The sequence below is a fragment of the Hypomesus transpacificus genome, chromosome 23 (genome assembly GCF_021917145.1).
Source record: "Hypomesus transpacificus isolate Combined female chromosome 23, fHypTra1, whole genome shotgun sequence".
In the NCBI taxonomy this organism is placed as follows: Eukaryota; Metazoa; Chordata; class Actinopteri; order Osmeriformes; family Osmeridae; genus Hypomesus; species Hypomesus transpacificus.
This window is the reverse complement of record NC_061082.1, coordinates 323,291-338,126: the sequence shown is the minus strand read 5'-3', so window position 1 is coordinate 338,126 and position 14,836 is coordinate 323,291. Positions and strand designations below refer to the sequence as shown.

Sequence of the window (14,836 nt, the reverse complement as noted above, 5' to 3'; positions counted from 1 at the left end):
CGACCCAGAGCTGTGGTCTGAGTGGACTTCATTGTCACGCTTCCTCCTATCAAACACTCTTCCTGCTCCCTCCCGCTAACCCCCCCCCGCTCCCTCCCCCCTCCCGCTCCCTCCCCCCTCCCGCTCCCCCCTCCCCCCCCCCCGCTCTCCCACCCCCCATTCCCCCCCCGCTCTCCCCTCCCACTCCCCCCTCCCGCTATCCTCCCCCCACTCCCTCCTCCTCCTGCTCCGTGCTCCCCCCGCTCCCTCCCGCTCCCTGCTCCCCCCTCCCGCTCCCCACATACACACACTCACAACCTCCACCCACATACATACACTCACAACCTCCACCCACATACACAACCACCACACTTAACAGCACCCAGTCTGAGAGACCCCACATGGCTCATGGTGTTCTGCAGACATACATGGATCCATGTATTTCCCCTGTGACATAGTATGTGCTTCAAACAGGCATTAACTTTACACCGCACACATATAAACACATGTATAGTATGTACACATATAAACACATGTATTGACTGCTTCTTTTTGTCTTCTGTGTTTGCATTAGATGTGATATAGATGTTAGTTGTGGGATAAAAACAAGGATACACAAGGGTGGTGATAAAGTAAATTTATTTGAACCTCTGGAAAAGAGAAGATTAGATGGAATTTGGCATTGGGTTTGGTCACAGCAGCGGCCAGTGAAACAAGGAACACGGTACAACACAGGAACTAACCCTAACCTTATAACCCACAATACAGGAACCAACCCTAACCCTAACCTTATAACCCACAATACAGGAACTAACCCCAACACACTAGCATGCATCCTTCCTTCCTTGTCATACTTGAAGCAGTCAATAACTGGACAGAACTTCATGCTGAACAGTGGAGAACATTTCTCACCAATTTAACTGACAGCCTCAAACTTGAAAGGATACATGCGTAAAGTGTTAAAACGGCAAAGGAGAATGGAGTGAAGGGTCAGGTAGAGGGACTATTTAAAGCCTTCCATTGACATGTTATAAAATACAAAGTTATTATAGCATTTTTTGGTCAAATACAAACTCATAAGGAATACAATAAATACTGAGGAACAGTTGGGGTCAACTATTTAGAAAACGAGAATTTACATAAACCTCATGAAAACTTGTTTTCTGTGAACACCATTCTGGTTTATAACTGGTTTCTGGGTCAAAGGGGCTACTGTACATCTTACAGCCATGGCCATTTCTGCTGTATTAACAGCTTAATGATGACTTATGGTTAGTGTCATGGTTACCTTTCAACCTGAGGAGACTGTGTTGCTACTACACATTCCACCACATGCCAACACAGAGGTTGTAGTTTGTCGCTTCTCACAGTGACTTGGCATGTTGGCAGCATGACAAATAAGTGTTTAAAAGCACATTTCTTGTGACATCAAATATTTATTTTGGGTGAAAACGTATTAAATAGTGCTGGTGCATCACTCATCACTCAAGGGTGTTTTAAAAGCATATCACACATTAAAATATTTAATTACTCCTCTGGGAATCCCAAGAGCATCTTTGCACAAGTTCAACTTAAGCTCTTTGTGTGGATGCATGTTTAGAGGAAGCTGCCTTACCTGCCATCAGTCTGCCTTCCCTCAATGAAGGATGACATCCTACTTCCAGCATCTTCTCTCTTTCTTTGACCAAATTTCTCAGTTTCTGAACCCTCCAACAAACATATGACATTAGAGGGGACAGTCCACTAACCTGACTCACCAGATGGTTTGTTACACAAACACCAGGGTTATGTCCCTAGAAACAAGAGCAGGCACTTTCAATAAATACTTGGCAGGTGATGGATGTCTGTCTATCACCATCTATCATAGTTAATTTCAACCAAGCTAGCTGCCTCTAGCTCCCCATGGGACTGATTGGTCCAAACCTGTGATTTGGGCACAACAAATTAATATTTGAGTTTTGCAAGAGGGATTCTCGTGTGGCCGTGATCCAGTGATCCAGCTGTCTTGTAAGGTAAACTGCCCACTGCTTCAGGTGAAGCAGTGCTTGGAGGCTCTCGGGAATTGCAGCCACGTGGTCCTATCAAGGTTCCCCCTGGGGCTTCAGACATCTATGGCAGAAGCATGTGTTACCACCAGGGTTCTAAATTAATAAAAATTCGTTTTGGCGGGTGTTAATAAAAACTCACTAGCCAGTTTGGCCAGTGATGCATGAGGCATTACATGAATGATACATAAGGCTCTGTTTTCGATCATTTATCCCCCTGGCAGTAGTTCCTAGGGTTGGTTAGTTTCACATGAACACTGTGCCGTAATGCAACGTGATAACGTTTTATTCGCCCATTGCATGCGCGTAGTTTGAAGTGAAACCAGCGCGAGAAACTATGGAAACGAACGGAGCGTCCACCAGAAAACACAAGGAAGAAGTAAAACGAAGCACAAAAGATCATTGGAGGTAATGAGAGGTAGCTAGAGTAGTAAAGTAAAGTAAAAAGTTAACTTAATGCGGCGGTGGTTAGGACAAACTTCTGGGAGCGAGAAGAGGAACGAGGCAGGGGATCAGGATATTGATAGCATTAGAGAAACGAAGAAAATGTAATGCCAAATGGCTGACGGGTCGGGAATGGCTTGTGTTTGACAATGAAAATGTTGTCATGTTTTGCAAAGATTGCCGAATGTAGTCTACGCGAAAGAAAAATTATGTTGCTTACTGACAGTCTTCTGTAATGTAAATAGACTGTTCTTATTAAAGATTATATTAGTTTGGTTTAATTAATGCCTGCTTAGGACAAAAACGTTACTGTAAATGCATGGGCAGGAGTCAATCTCATGACACGAATGGACGTTTTAGCCATTTACAATAAATCGTATCCTTACTTAGTCATGTGTTGGTAATTTCACAGACCCTTGCATCATACTTCTGTGATTCATTTTCTGTATTTTTCATGGCAACAATATTAATAAAATGATTCAAATGCATTCAGTGAAACTCATAATTGTTCTTATTTTCAACGGAAAGAATTTGGCTAGTGGAAATTCTGATTGGCTGGTGATCAAAAAAGTTAATTTAGAACCCTGGTTACCACCTGCCCATTTGAATTGGTGTATGTCTGCACAAACACATACATGCAAACCAACACACAAACATACACACCTCACTAGCACAGTTGATAGAAATGCAGTTAACTTGAATTCACTTGTCTTAATAAGTATTTATAACACTTTTAGATGCCTTCTTTAGTGTTGATGAAGTTCAAAACCAAGTCATCAGGCTTTAAGACTCATTGCACTGGCAGGTCTCTGAACCATATCTAACCCTAACACCAACACCAACTCACACTGTCATTGCAGATTTTGAAAAAGGCACTTCAGCGCTCTGTGTGCGACTTGTGTAGCAATGCATATTACTGTGCCAGAAATGGCTCTATATCGTATTTTCTGTATAAAAAGAATGTTATACTTTGTAATTACTCTCGACTAAATTAGGAAAGTGTCATGAAGGTTCCATGAGCTGTTACCAATGCAAATGAAGACCATTTCAAGTAAAGCTTTAAAATCTGTGGTTTTAGCCATATAAATACAAAAGATGATGGATGTCACTATGGTTTCTATGGAGAAGGAGGGGGGCCTGGTATGAGAGTCTAGGATGTCCAGTACAGCAACCTGTCACTACATTCACAGTAGTGCAAGGATGAACTGGAACTAAATGTGGTTTGATGCAGATGCAACTGAACTTCCATAGTCCAAAAGACTGGAAGCAGGTGTGGGGTTAGTGTTTCAGTTTGAAAGGGGGTGTGGGGTTAGAGATAGAAATAGACTAGATGGGATTTGTAGGGAAAAGATTAGTTATAGACTGGAAGGGGTTTGTGGGAGGCATAATAGATGTATAAAGTTGGAGGGGGTAGTAGTAGAAAGCGTTGCTACACAGTGGTCTCATTCTTCCAAGGACCTGTCCTTATGTTGCCAGTAGCGTCTGACCCAAACAGGAAGTCCTCCTGCAGGCTGCCGTTGCGACTAATTGTGGCCCTGCGGCTCAGAGTGGCGTGGGGTTTAGCTTTAGGGACCCGAGGTAGTGTCTGTCTGGGCTGCAAAGCCTGCTCACTCTCCAGCTGCAGCATGACCTCCTCCCTGTCAGCCTGCCTGGAGCTGCAGCTGTACGTGTCCGAGTCCTGTTGGCACCCTGCAACAAATGGCTCTGGGGATCTGGGGAAGGGGTCTACTCTGGGGGGGCAGTACATGTGGTGGTGGCAGGACAGTGTGTCGTCCTGGGTGCTGTGGCAGGAGTTCTGCCGATGCAAACTGTGGCAGGAGGCCAGACGCTTGTCCAGCAGGGGGCTGGGGCAGGCCAGAGGGAGGTCAGGGTGAGGGCTGGGGCAGAGCAGAGGGAGGTCAGGGTGGGGGCTGGGGCAGAGCAGCGGGGAGCCGTCCAGGTGATGGACGCTGTGTGGGCTGTCCAGGTGGGAGCTGTGCACACTGCCGTCCATGCTGCTGGAGGCGATGTGGTAGTGGTAGTCTCTCAGGCAGGGCCGTGGCCGGTTGAAGGAGCGAGACTTGGCCCTGTCCTTCAGGCAGCTCTGCAGGGGCAGTGCCGGCCGCGGGAGCTCATCAGGAAGGGATTGTGGACGGAGAGATGTGGCCTCCAGTAGAGGAGAAGGGGAGGGGCCATGCACAGCCACGCAACACGGGCCAGCGTGATTGGTGGTTTGGTTGGGAGGCTGTGCCAGCTGCATTTTGTAGTGAGTAGCGGGTGCGTGGAGGAGATGTGGGGAGAGGAGTGGCTGTTTCCCAGAGCAGGGAGAGTCTAGGTGGCAGGACTGCTGTTGGGCGGGGCCTGGGGAACGTACCTGTCCATCCTCCTTCCTGCCATCCGGCTTGGCCGGGCAGCAGGACCACCAGCGGTGCCACACGTCGTCCCTCTTGGCGCAGTGCTGGATCAGCAGGAACAGCCCCAGTGTAACAGAGAACGCCCCATACAGGCAACTGAACACCATGTCCAGGAAGTGGCCCTGTGACACGGCCAGCGCGCCCAGCGCCCACGTAGCCAGGAACAGGAAGAGGGTGAAGGCCGCTCCACGCAGCTGGGATTTGAATGAGTGCTCGTTAGCCAGCACTGAGAGGCCGGACGCATGTGTAGGGCAACTGTCGCCTCCACAGTCTCCGTGGCAGAGGTAACCCGACTCAGTGGACGCCAGACGCTGCTGCTCCTCCGTCATGGCCCTCAACTCGTACTTCCTCTCTGGGTGGCGCTTCAGCTGGATGAAGGTACACAAGAAATAGATGCACATCACCAGGACGAGGAACGCCACTGGCCCGTAGAAACCGCCAAGGCAAGGTTCCCATGACATCCAGCAACTGAGAGGTTGGAAGGAAAGAGAGACAGGAGATGAAAAAGAGAGGAGATTGGAAATGGAAAGAGATTGGAGAAAAGAGAGAGATAGAGATAGAGGACAAAGAGAGAAGGTAGATGGAAGGGGATCAGACATCATCAATTCAAAACAATGTAAGGAAAGAGAATGTTGGATTAGGGTTAGGGCACTCACTACAGAGCCTCCTCCCTACTGCCATAGTTTTCCATGCTGACCGCTGCTGTGACCCCCACGATGATGAGAGGAACGCCATCGCTGACCAGGTAAAACCTGAAGAGGAAGACAACATGTGACAGCATGTGGTGACAGATTGAATTGGGTTCATTGTGTTGTAAAGAAGGCAGGATGAGAGGGGAGGAATAAGGGAAGGAAGTAAAGAGAAACATGGATGTAGAAAAGGCTTGTTAAAATGGAGCTGTTGTCGACAACAAGCCTCCTCCTTCCGGCGAGTGAGAGTTAACGTTGGCACTCTGGCACCTGCCCCCCGTTGCTTTGGTAACCACCTGTCACTTGGTGTTGGGATCTCCTCTTTCTCTCCCTTTGTTTCCCTCTCTCAATCATTCTGTTTCTCTTTCTCTCTCTTTTTCAACCTCTCTCAATCATTCTGTCTCTCTTTCTCTCTGTGTGTCCCTCTCTCAATCATTCTGTCTCTCTTTCTCTCTCTTTGTCTCCCTCTCAATCATTCTGTCTCTCTTTCTCTCTCTTTGTCTCCCTCTCTCAATCATTGTGTCTCTGTATTAAATTCCTTCAACCAGATACAAACACCAGACTGTTGTCACCCAGGCAGGTGAGCTTACTGTAGGGTCAGGGTTCTGCAAGGTGAGGGTTCTGCAGGGTTAGGGTTCTGCAGAGTGAGGGTTCTGCAGGGTGAGGGTTCTGCAGAGTGAGGGTTCTGCATGGTTAGGGTTCTGCAGAGTGAGGGTTCTGCAGGGTGAGGGTTCTGCAGAGTGAGGGTTCTGCAGAGTGAGGGTTCTGCAGAGTCAGTATCACCTGAATATAGTGGGCTTGGCCCTCTTCTGGGCAGAACTGTCCCTGATGGGGGCCAGGCGCGGAACTTTGGACACGTCTTTACAGATGTTCCTGGCGGTAAAAGTGAGCCACAGCATGGTGGACAAGGACGCGTAGTGGAGAACTATCCCAACCTGACAGGAGAGGGTGATACACAGATACACACACATGACGTAAGTACTGGAGCTTTGGAGCTAAATGTACATTCTCTGCATTCTGATCTCTTCTATGTGAGTTAGTTTCCAGTTAGACATGTGACTAGCCAGAGACTGCAGGCTCTGTGAATCAGCCATGAAAGCAAATTTGTTGATAATCAAATTCCTGATCAGAACTGAATTGTTGTAAAACGAACATACAGTAGATGGTAATACTTTGTTACTGTACTTCGTTCCTAGATTTTTTTGGTATCTGTCTATGAAGTCTAGTCTATGAAGCTACCATGGAGCAAGGCAGAAGGCAACAAGAAGAATGGCTAACGTTATGAATGAGACAGAGGGAGATAGCAATGAGAATAGAGGCATTCCTGATCACCCATGGCCATATATGAGGATGATGTCTGCATCATAAATGATTCCTGGCGAATGCACTGCGTGTCTACAGTGTATTTTTGTATCAATGTATTACAGTAATATGATGTGAGGTCCAGTTACCAGCTTGACACTAAAACAAGTAGTAGTAATGGCTGCTTTTTACTCACTGTAAGTATATGTCAGAGCCCACACTTCTTTACTTTAACTTGAGTAAAAAAGTGTAGTCAGCACTTCGACTTTTTCCAGAGTCTTTTTAAACATAAGTATCTATACTTCTACTTGAGTGAAGAATGTGTATACTTTTGCCATCTCTAAAAACTGGCAATGAGAAAACATTGCATTGACTTACGACTTGACAGATGAACGGGTAGTTAATCTGATTGATGCCTCCAGCAAACACACCAAACGTAAGCCCCGTGTGAAACAGGAAGTTCAGAAGAGTGTGCCACCCATTTCTGCTGATGCGGATCACACTGCCATTGAAAAAGGAAGTTAAAATGAACAAGGTACCATGAGGCAGGTGTTGGGATATTTATATTGACCAAACAACCAAAACTATGCCCCATCTTTTAAGGGAAGAGGGGTAAACTGGACAGTGTCTTAATATTAACCAAATACGCTGGAATTGCAGGGTGAGGGTACTTGTGATGGATGAGGGTTAGGGTACCTGTGGTGGATGAGGGTACCTATGGTGGATGAGGAGTGGGGTACCTGTGGTGGATGAGGGGTGGCGTACCTGTGGTAGATGAGGGTACTTGTGGTGGATGAGGAGTGGGGTACCTGTGATGGATGAGGGTTAGGGTACCTGTGGTGGATGAGGGTACCTGTGATGAATGAGGAGTGGGATACCTGTGGTGGATGAGGGTACCTGTGGTGGATGAAGGTACCTGTGGTGGATGAGGGTACCTGTGGTGGATGAGGTAGGTCATGATGGACACGATCAGGCAGAGCAGCATTACAGCTGTACAGGCGTACACGACCGGATGCAGATAGTCTCCTGGGTAAGGCGGGAAAGACAGCACCCTCTTTAAATCCTGAAACACAAGCACACAACACAGTCATACAGTTTATGAGAAGAAAAACGTTTTCTATTCACGCGATGTATTGTGAATAAATGTACAATTCTCTGCTGTTTGCTACATTATCAATTGCTTTTGTCATGTTGATCAAAATGTATCATAATGGTTCTCTGTTGAATAGTCTCACACCATTTAGGCATTATTTCATAGCATAAGTCTTTACTTGCAAAATAGTTGAACAAGTCGTCATAATGTGTCAAGCATATTTCTATACATTTCCATTAGACTTTTATCTAAATCTGTCCTGAATTGGTGAATTACTGCCGGTGAACAGGTGAATCTCATTCTCATGAACCATCAACTGATAAGTATATTTAGCTGGAGCACAACACAATGTTACAATGTCTGACAATGGAAAGACAAGGAAATGGACGGGGTCAACAGCCAGAGAGAAGAAGAGGAGGAGGAGTGAGGCTGCGTGGCAGAGGAGTTGGGAGGCAAAACAGAGGAAGAGGCAGAAGAGGCAGAGGACATATGCACTATCCTGATGAGATAAGACACTAAGAAAGATTCTTTCCATGCTGCATCGCAAGGGAAGATATTTGTTGTGATGTGGATGAGAATTTGTGGCCCAACAGGAACGTCAGGAGGTGTAGGAAGACTGCACTGTCATTCCTACAGGACTGCATGTACAGTTTTCCCTAAGGAGATTAGGGGATCGCAATGACATGGTCTGTCAACAAATTACAGAACAAACATTAAAAGTATGTGAATGTTGTCCAGTCTCTTGCAACCAAACTCCTACATAGACTAAGGTGTAACCTACAATTTACATTTACATTTATGCATTTTAGCAGACGCTTTTATCCAAAGCGACTTCCTACTACTACTTCCTACTACTTTTTGGTGTGTGGGGCTGCATCAAATACCCTTTTTGCTCTGTTAAATTGCTGCACTAGTCCACACTTGACCGGTGGGGATCTCATTCTATTTTGTCTGTAACTGTTAGCTGCTCCTGGCATTCTCTAATCCCTGCTCTCCTCTCTGTCCCCCCCCCACACATTCCCTGTGGTGTGGGGGGTTTGAGCTGTCAGGACCTGCTTGGTCGTCGGTCTGCCAACGCTGAACCAGGTCGTCACCCGGAATCCAGTCTCCATGACGGCCAACAGCGAGTTTCCCGGTCCCATCCAACGTCTATAAAGCCGAACAATGGATTTTGGTGTTTCAAAACCCATTGACACTGTATGACTATGTTTAGCTTGTGTTCTGCTCCTCTCTCTTACCAACCGTCTCTGGAGGAGGGGATCCCTCTCTGAATTGCTCCTCCCAAGGTTTCTTCCATTTTTTTTCCCGGTGGGAGTTTTTCTGGGAGTTTTTCCTTGTCTTCCTTGAGGGTTTAGGTTGGTTGAGGGGCAGTTCTATGGGCGCATGTGAAGCCCTCTGTGACATGCTTGCGTGTAAAAAGGGCTATACAAATAAATTTGATTTGATTTGATTTGACTTCCAAGAGAGAGATTATTTACAATAATTATCATCAAAACTTTAGCCATAGTTTACATCAGAACATCCCTCCAGAGTACACTGTTATATTGACAACATGACTAAGCAATTTGACTGTCTTATCCTTACACAATGACACAATGACTTGTCATTCCGTTGGCACTGACATGTTCATTGACTCAAATATTTACTTTTGAGAGATGAACTAAGGATTTTGAGCAAGAAACTGGCTTTTGCAGGTAATCCATGGTGTTTTTAGCCTGGCTGCCAGCCCAATTTATCCCCGCCCACAAAACAATTTGGTCGGGAAGCTGTTCGGACCAATGAAATTGTCAGGGCGGGCTTTATACGATGATGGACAGATGATCAACAGTAACGTAATCAACCATGTCACCAAAGAGCGCTTGGGTTGAATCAGAGCCTGTTTAAGAAGAGCCTGCCCACTCCCTATTACGTAAGTCCCATTGTACCGAATTTTGTTGCAGTTCCACCAGAGTTCCACTGGGAGTGATCGCGGTCGAGCCAAAATGAATGGGAGTCTATGGAGCTAAACGGCTAAATTTGTCTCTTTCGTCTAATTGTCGTTGATAAATCTCAGATTTGATTGTAGTTTTTGCATGTTCAACATGGATTACAGGTCAAAAGTTGAATGAACGAGTACTTGTGTCCTTTCGATTTCTTACAGGGTAAGTCATTGTTGCCCATAGCACGCTAGCATTCTGCTAACGAATGCTGATTGGTTAGTGAAGGACTGACTACGACCAGAGATCCCGCTTGATGGCATCCGAGGCAGAGTCAGAATGTCAGAGCATTAGCAACATTAGCAACAACATTAGCAAGCCAAAACTCTTTCTAGCGTGTATTGACAGGGAGAGCCTAACCTGTCAGCTGTGTTGTTGATGCCTCTAGAGAAAAGTGGAAGTAACCAGAGCTTGCCGTCAAGCAGTAGCTCTGGTCGTACGATGTGTATGACATCAATGACATTTTCAAAGGCTTTTTAGAACGGAAAGGCGACTTTAAAAAAATCTAACACCCAGCGGTGTGTATTTTTTTGCCTCCACTTTCGAATTCAGAATTCAAATTACTACACAAAAAATGATATCCTGAGAAAAGTGGATTTTGAGGGGTATAGCTCCATAGACCATTCATTCTGCACTCGACCGTTAGCGCCTTCATATGGAACTTGAGTGGAACTGCAACCAGTTCAGAACCCGGAAGTTTCCCGAGAGTGGGAGTTCTCCCTTTATTAGACATTCTCTGGGCTGAATTTGTTTTCAACAAACAACATATTACGTTGCTCTGATTGGTTGTAGGTCTATCCAATTGAGCGAAGAGGCATTTGTTTTACGAGTTCGGTTGAACCAATCAGGAAGTAGCCTCCTTCTATCTTTGAGACAACGTCAAACACGCTCTTCCCCTGAAATCTAAGCACTCGCATCGTTGAGACAGTGTTGTCTCTCTCTCTTCCTCTCTCTCTCCCTTTCCCTCTCCTCCTGACACTATCTTTTTACCTCCAATCCCCTCTCACCCCCCATTTTTCTCTCCCCCCACCTCTCTCTCCCTCCCTCTGTCCGGACGTGGTCTGTTCCTCGTCATGCTCTGGTGAACAAACCCATCTTTTGCACTGAGCATGACTGATTCAATTTGTTGTAAATAAAAAACTAAAAAGCACAACACACACATTAATGTAGATACATGAATCCATTGTATCATACACACATTAATGTAGATACATGAATGCATTGTATCATACACACACATTATGAACTCTCTATGCTGCCATTGCAGACCCAGCTTCAAGACATATCCACTGATCCTGGTTAGGGTTAGTGCTGCACACACTTCACCCACCCTAGGAACTGTTGTTTTCCATTCAAAGTTTGTGTGTTTGTTTCAACTGTGGATTCGCTTCTAAATTTGATCTTGGGGAAGAAGTCAGCAATACAGGGAAGATAAAATGACCAGGAAAAACGTTTTGGGGGGGTTGTAATGAATAAAACTTGAAAATGACTCTTAATTGGTCATGTTGTCGGTCCTACTGGTAAGCAAAGAGGACAAAGTGACCTGGTGTGCCTCCACCACTGGAACTGTCAACCTCAGATGCTGTTTGAAAGTTATGAAGGTACCTATGATAGCTTGAGTACATGTTCAAGTACACATAGTCTCATAAGACGTTTATTAGATAGCAATTCATAGCATATAGAGGTAAAAAAAAAGTAAAGTGGGTGAGTGTTCCTAAGGCCTGATTATTGGTGAAGACCTCCCTATAACGCTGGAGCTATACTAGACCCCTGTCCGTCGTGCTGAAAACACGCGCTCATAATAAGGGCCGGGTTTCCCAGATTCGTTAATCGGCAAAGGAGTAACCTCCCGCCTTTAAACGCAACTCGGATGCTTATTCAGCGCAGCTCAAAGAAAAACGACAAGCCAACCAGCCTGCCATTGGACAATCTACCTTTACGACACGATTCTATAACCAAAAAATCGGAATATATTGTAAACTATGCATAGGGTATTTCATACCAATTTGTGGGCCATCAGTCGTTTTCATAGCTCACCTCATAGCTTTGGCTTAAACCTCACACATTTCCAACATTTTACAAATAAACGAACACGCATGCATCTGCTGTTCCGTTTGTTTCTCTGTCTTCAGGTTCAATCCATGCGCAACCCCACTGCCAATCGTTCCAGTGATAGCCCCATGCACTGATTAGCCAACAAACACTATTGATATTCAGAGCACGAACTGCTGTAGTTCCTCTGTCGTTCTATACGTCAGCCAGATTGCCTACACTGAGTAGACAACCCGTACTTCACACTGATCTCCACACACACGGATGATAGGCCAGACACACACACACAGACCCATACCTAAAACTCAGTTCAGTCTCTTTATATTGTGCAGTTTTATCCTCTTCTTCATAAATTCTGGCCCACTGTTCGAGAGTATATCTTTAAATCTGACACAATTACAGAGTCTGAGAAAACAACGTTGTTGAGTCTAGAAGGTTACTCACCATCAGTCTTGATATGTTGGAACAGTGTTCAGGAGCAGTGGTCTCTCCGGTGCCCCGGTCCTCTCTCGTCCGCACCCCCGTGCCCATTCAGAGCGAAAGTCTTCCAGCGGATTACAACGGTATCATCTTCTAGGCGCGGTGTCCACTAACGGTGTTGATGGGCTGCGCAGAGAGCCCGGGGCCGCGTTTATCTGGACAAGGAAAGTGCACGAGACAGAGCAGAAGCCATTCACGTGCATCCTCTCACCACCTGCACCCAGCTCGAAACCAGATTGTTACGAGTTGCAGTGGCAGCAGCATCCTTCCTAGAGTTTTTGATCACCAATACACACGTGCGCGCACTACGAGCACGGCGAAAGTGCGTGGTGGGGCGTGACGTCAGAAAGAAGAGAGCGAGGCACAAGCAGCCAGTGACTGCGGTGACGTCCAAATGACGCTAAACGCAATACAATTATACATTTCACTATGTGTAAAATGGTTGTTACAGGTTTGTGGATAGTGTGAATAATGCCAATACACGACAAATTATGTAGCGTGTTTGTAGGCTATAAATGAAAAATACATTACAATCTTTATAGGCTTTCACAACTACATTTGTGTAGACTATTGGCATGCAGCCGCATACATGGGCTGTGTGTGGGTAATGTTGGAGCAATTACTTAAATTGAGGCCAACATACATTTGTTGGAAGCTACCAATATTGTGGCGCATAAAACATGCTAAGTGTTTTTTCAGAAATACAGGCATAGTAGTTTGGGACTATCTCGTTGTTATGATCAGTGACCTATACTCTTTTGTAAAGCTCTCTCTTGGAAGTCGCTTTGGATAAAAGCGTCTGCTAAATGAATAAATGTAAATGTAATAGTAGGCTAGCTATAGAGCTGGATTTTGGTCATCCTCTCACCTAATGTGACGAAAGCAGCTGCTGAGGTAATATGCCAGTAGTTTATATAATCTGCTGTAATATATGAATACATGCGCCGAATAACTCTCAAGTGAAGAATGTCCACCGCTCCTACAATATAAAATTAATCAGATGCAGTTAGAGGCGAAATGGAATAACACATCATGGAAAGTAGATAGACAGTTTTTATAAATGGTTGCCACATTTATAATGTTTCCCACATTAAAATTGTAATCAGATTTTCCGATGGACAATATAATATCGCATTTTAGGGAACATTGTGTGGAAAGGGGATTCAGCTCAGAGTGTTTTCAACGAGGTGGAACACATTACTCCCTACTGCAGAGGTGCAAATGGTTCCTGCCGTCTGAGCTCCAGGGCACATCAGCACCCCAGCGATGATGCGAAGAGACATGCTTCCACGCTCGAGCCTTCCTGTGAAGCGCAGTCAGAAGAACAGTGGGCTACAGTTTCGAGGCTCTCCCACTGGACTATATTTCCCCCTCTGGACTATAATTGATGGCCTTTGTAGAAGTGGGAGAGGAGATTTGAACATTTATAGGAAGATTTAGGCCCCCTTTTAATTAGCTTACTGCTTGTTTTTCCACAGCAATGTAACCCTTCGTCTTGTTAGAAGCTTCAGTAAGATGGGAAGCACCGTCTAAACGCTGGGTGGAACTCTGAACATCCAGTACCACAGTGTTGTCTAAAGGTCGAGGGGTTGCTAGTTGTCACTCCTCCGCCCACCTTTCGTAGGTCCCCAAATCATGGCACAAATTAGATGTTCCTTTCCAAAACAATTTTCACAAACGAGTTAAAGCTTTGGAAGTTGCTCGGCAAGTTAAAGTGAAAGTTTGGTTGATCACTTTATTTTTTACAAAAAGCCTTAACTTACAATATAAAGCTATACATTTGTTATTGCTACATTGTTTACTTCATCACAATGGGATGCCTTTATCAAATCCACTCATACTCAAAATCAAGTTGGAATAAAATAGATGTAGTTTATATAATTTCTACTAGTAATTTTAGAGTAAAAACTACAACCAAATCAACCGCCCAGTGCTGCTGGTATCTAGATACACTGTGTCTGGGAAAAACACAATGACACGTCTGGTATAGAGAGGTCTGGTATAGAGAGGTAGGTCTGGTATAGAGAGGTCTGGTTTAGAGAGGTCTGGTATAGAGAGGTAGGTCTGGTATAGAGAGGTCTGGTTTAGAGAGGTCTGGTATAGAGGGTATAGAGAGTTAGGTCTGGTATAGAGAGGTAGGTCTGGTATAGAGAGGTCTGGTTTAGAGAGGTCTGGTATAGAGGTAGGTCTGGTATAGAGAGGTCTGGTATAGAGAGGTAGGTCTGGTATAGAGAGGTCTGGTATAGAGAGGGAGGTCTGGTATAGAGAGGTCTGGTATAGAGAGGGAGGTCTGGTATAGAGAGGTCTGGTATAGAGAGGTAGGTCTGGTTTAGAGAGGTAGGTCTGGTATAGAGAGGTCTGGTATAGAGAGGGAGGTCTGGTA

The 14,836-nt window shown here is 45.4% G+C and overlaps 1 protein-coding gene across 1 annotated transcript; it reads right to left on the bottom strand.

Moving 5' to 3' along the window:
- Nucleotides 1-622: 622 nt before the first annotated feature.
- On the bottom strand, nucleotides 623-12,542 carry adgra1a (adhesion G protein-coupled receptor A1a). Its single transcript, XM_047046044.1, has 6 exons — nucleotides 12,418-12,542; nucleotides 7,788-7,915; nucleotides 7,231-7,354; nucleotides 6,334-6,485; nucleotides 5,518-5,613; nucleotides 623-5,329 (listed from the first exon to the last, which is right to left on the bottom strand). Exons 1-6 carry the CDS (start codon nucleotides 12,502-12,504, stop codon nucleotides 3,898-3,900), a joined length of 2,019 nt encoding a protein of 672 aa, XP_046902000.1. The 5' UTR covers nucleotides 12,505-12,542; the 3' UTR covers nucleotides 623-3,897.
- Between the last annotated feature and the right edge of the window lie 2,294 nt (nucleotides 12,543-14,836).

Coding starts and splice junctions, on each gene's coding strand:
- adgra1a (XM_047046044.1), bottom strand. CDS start 12,504: ATGGGCACGGGGGTGCGGACGAGAGAGGACCGGGGCACCGGAGAGACC. Junction 7,355..7,787: donor ACCTACCTCATCCACCACAG/GTACCCTCATCC, acceptor TTTCAATGGCAG/TGTGATCCGCATCAGCAGAA. Junction 6,486..7,230: donor ACCCGTTCATCTGTCAAGTC/GTAAGTCAATGC, acceptor CTCTCCTGTCAG/GTTGGGATAGTTCTCCACTA.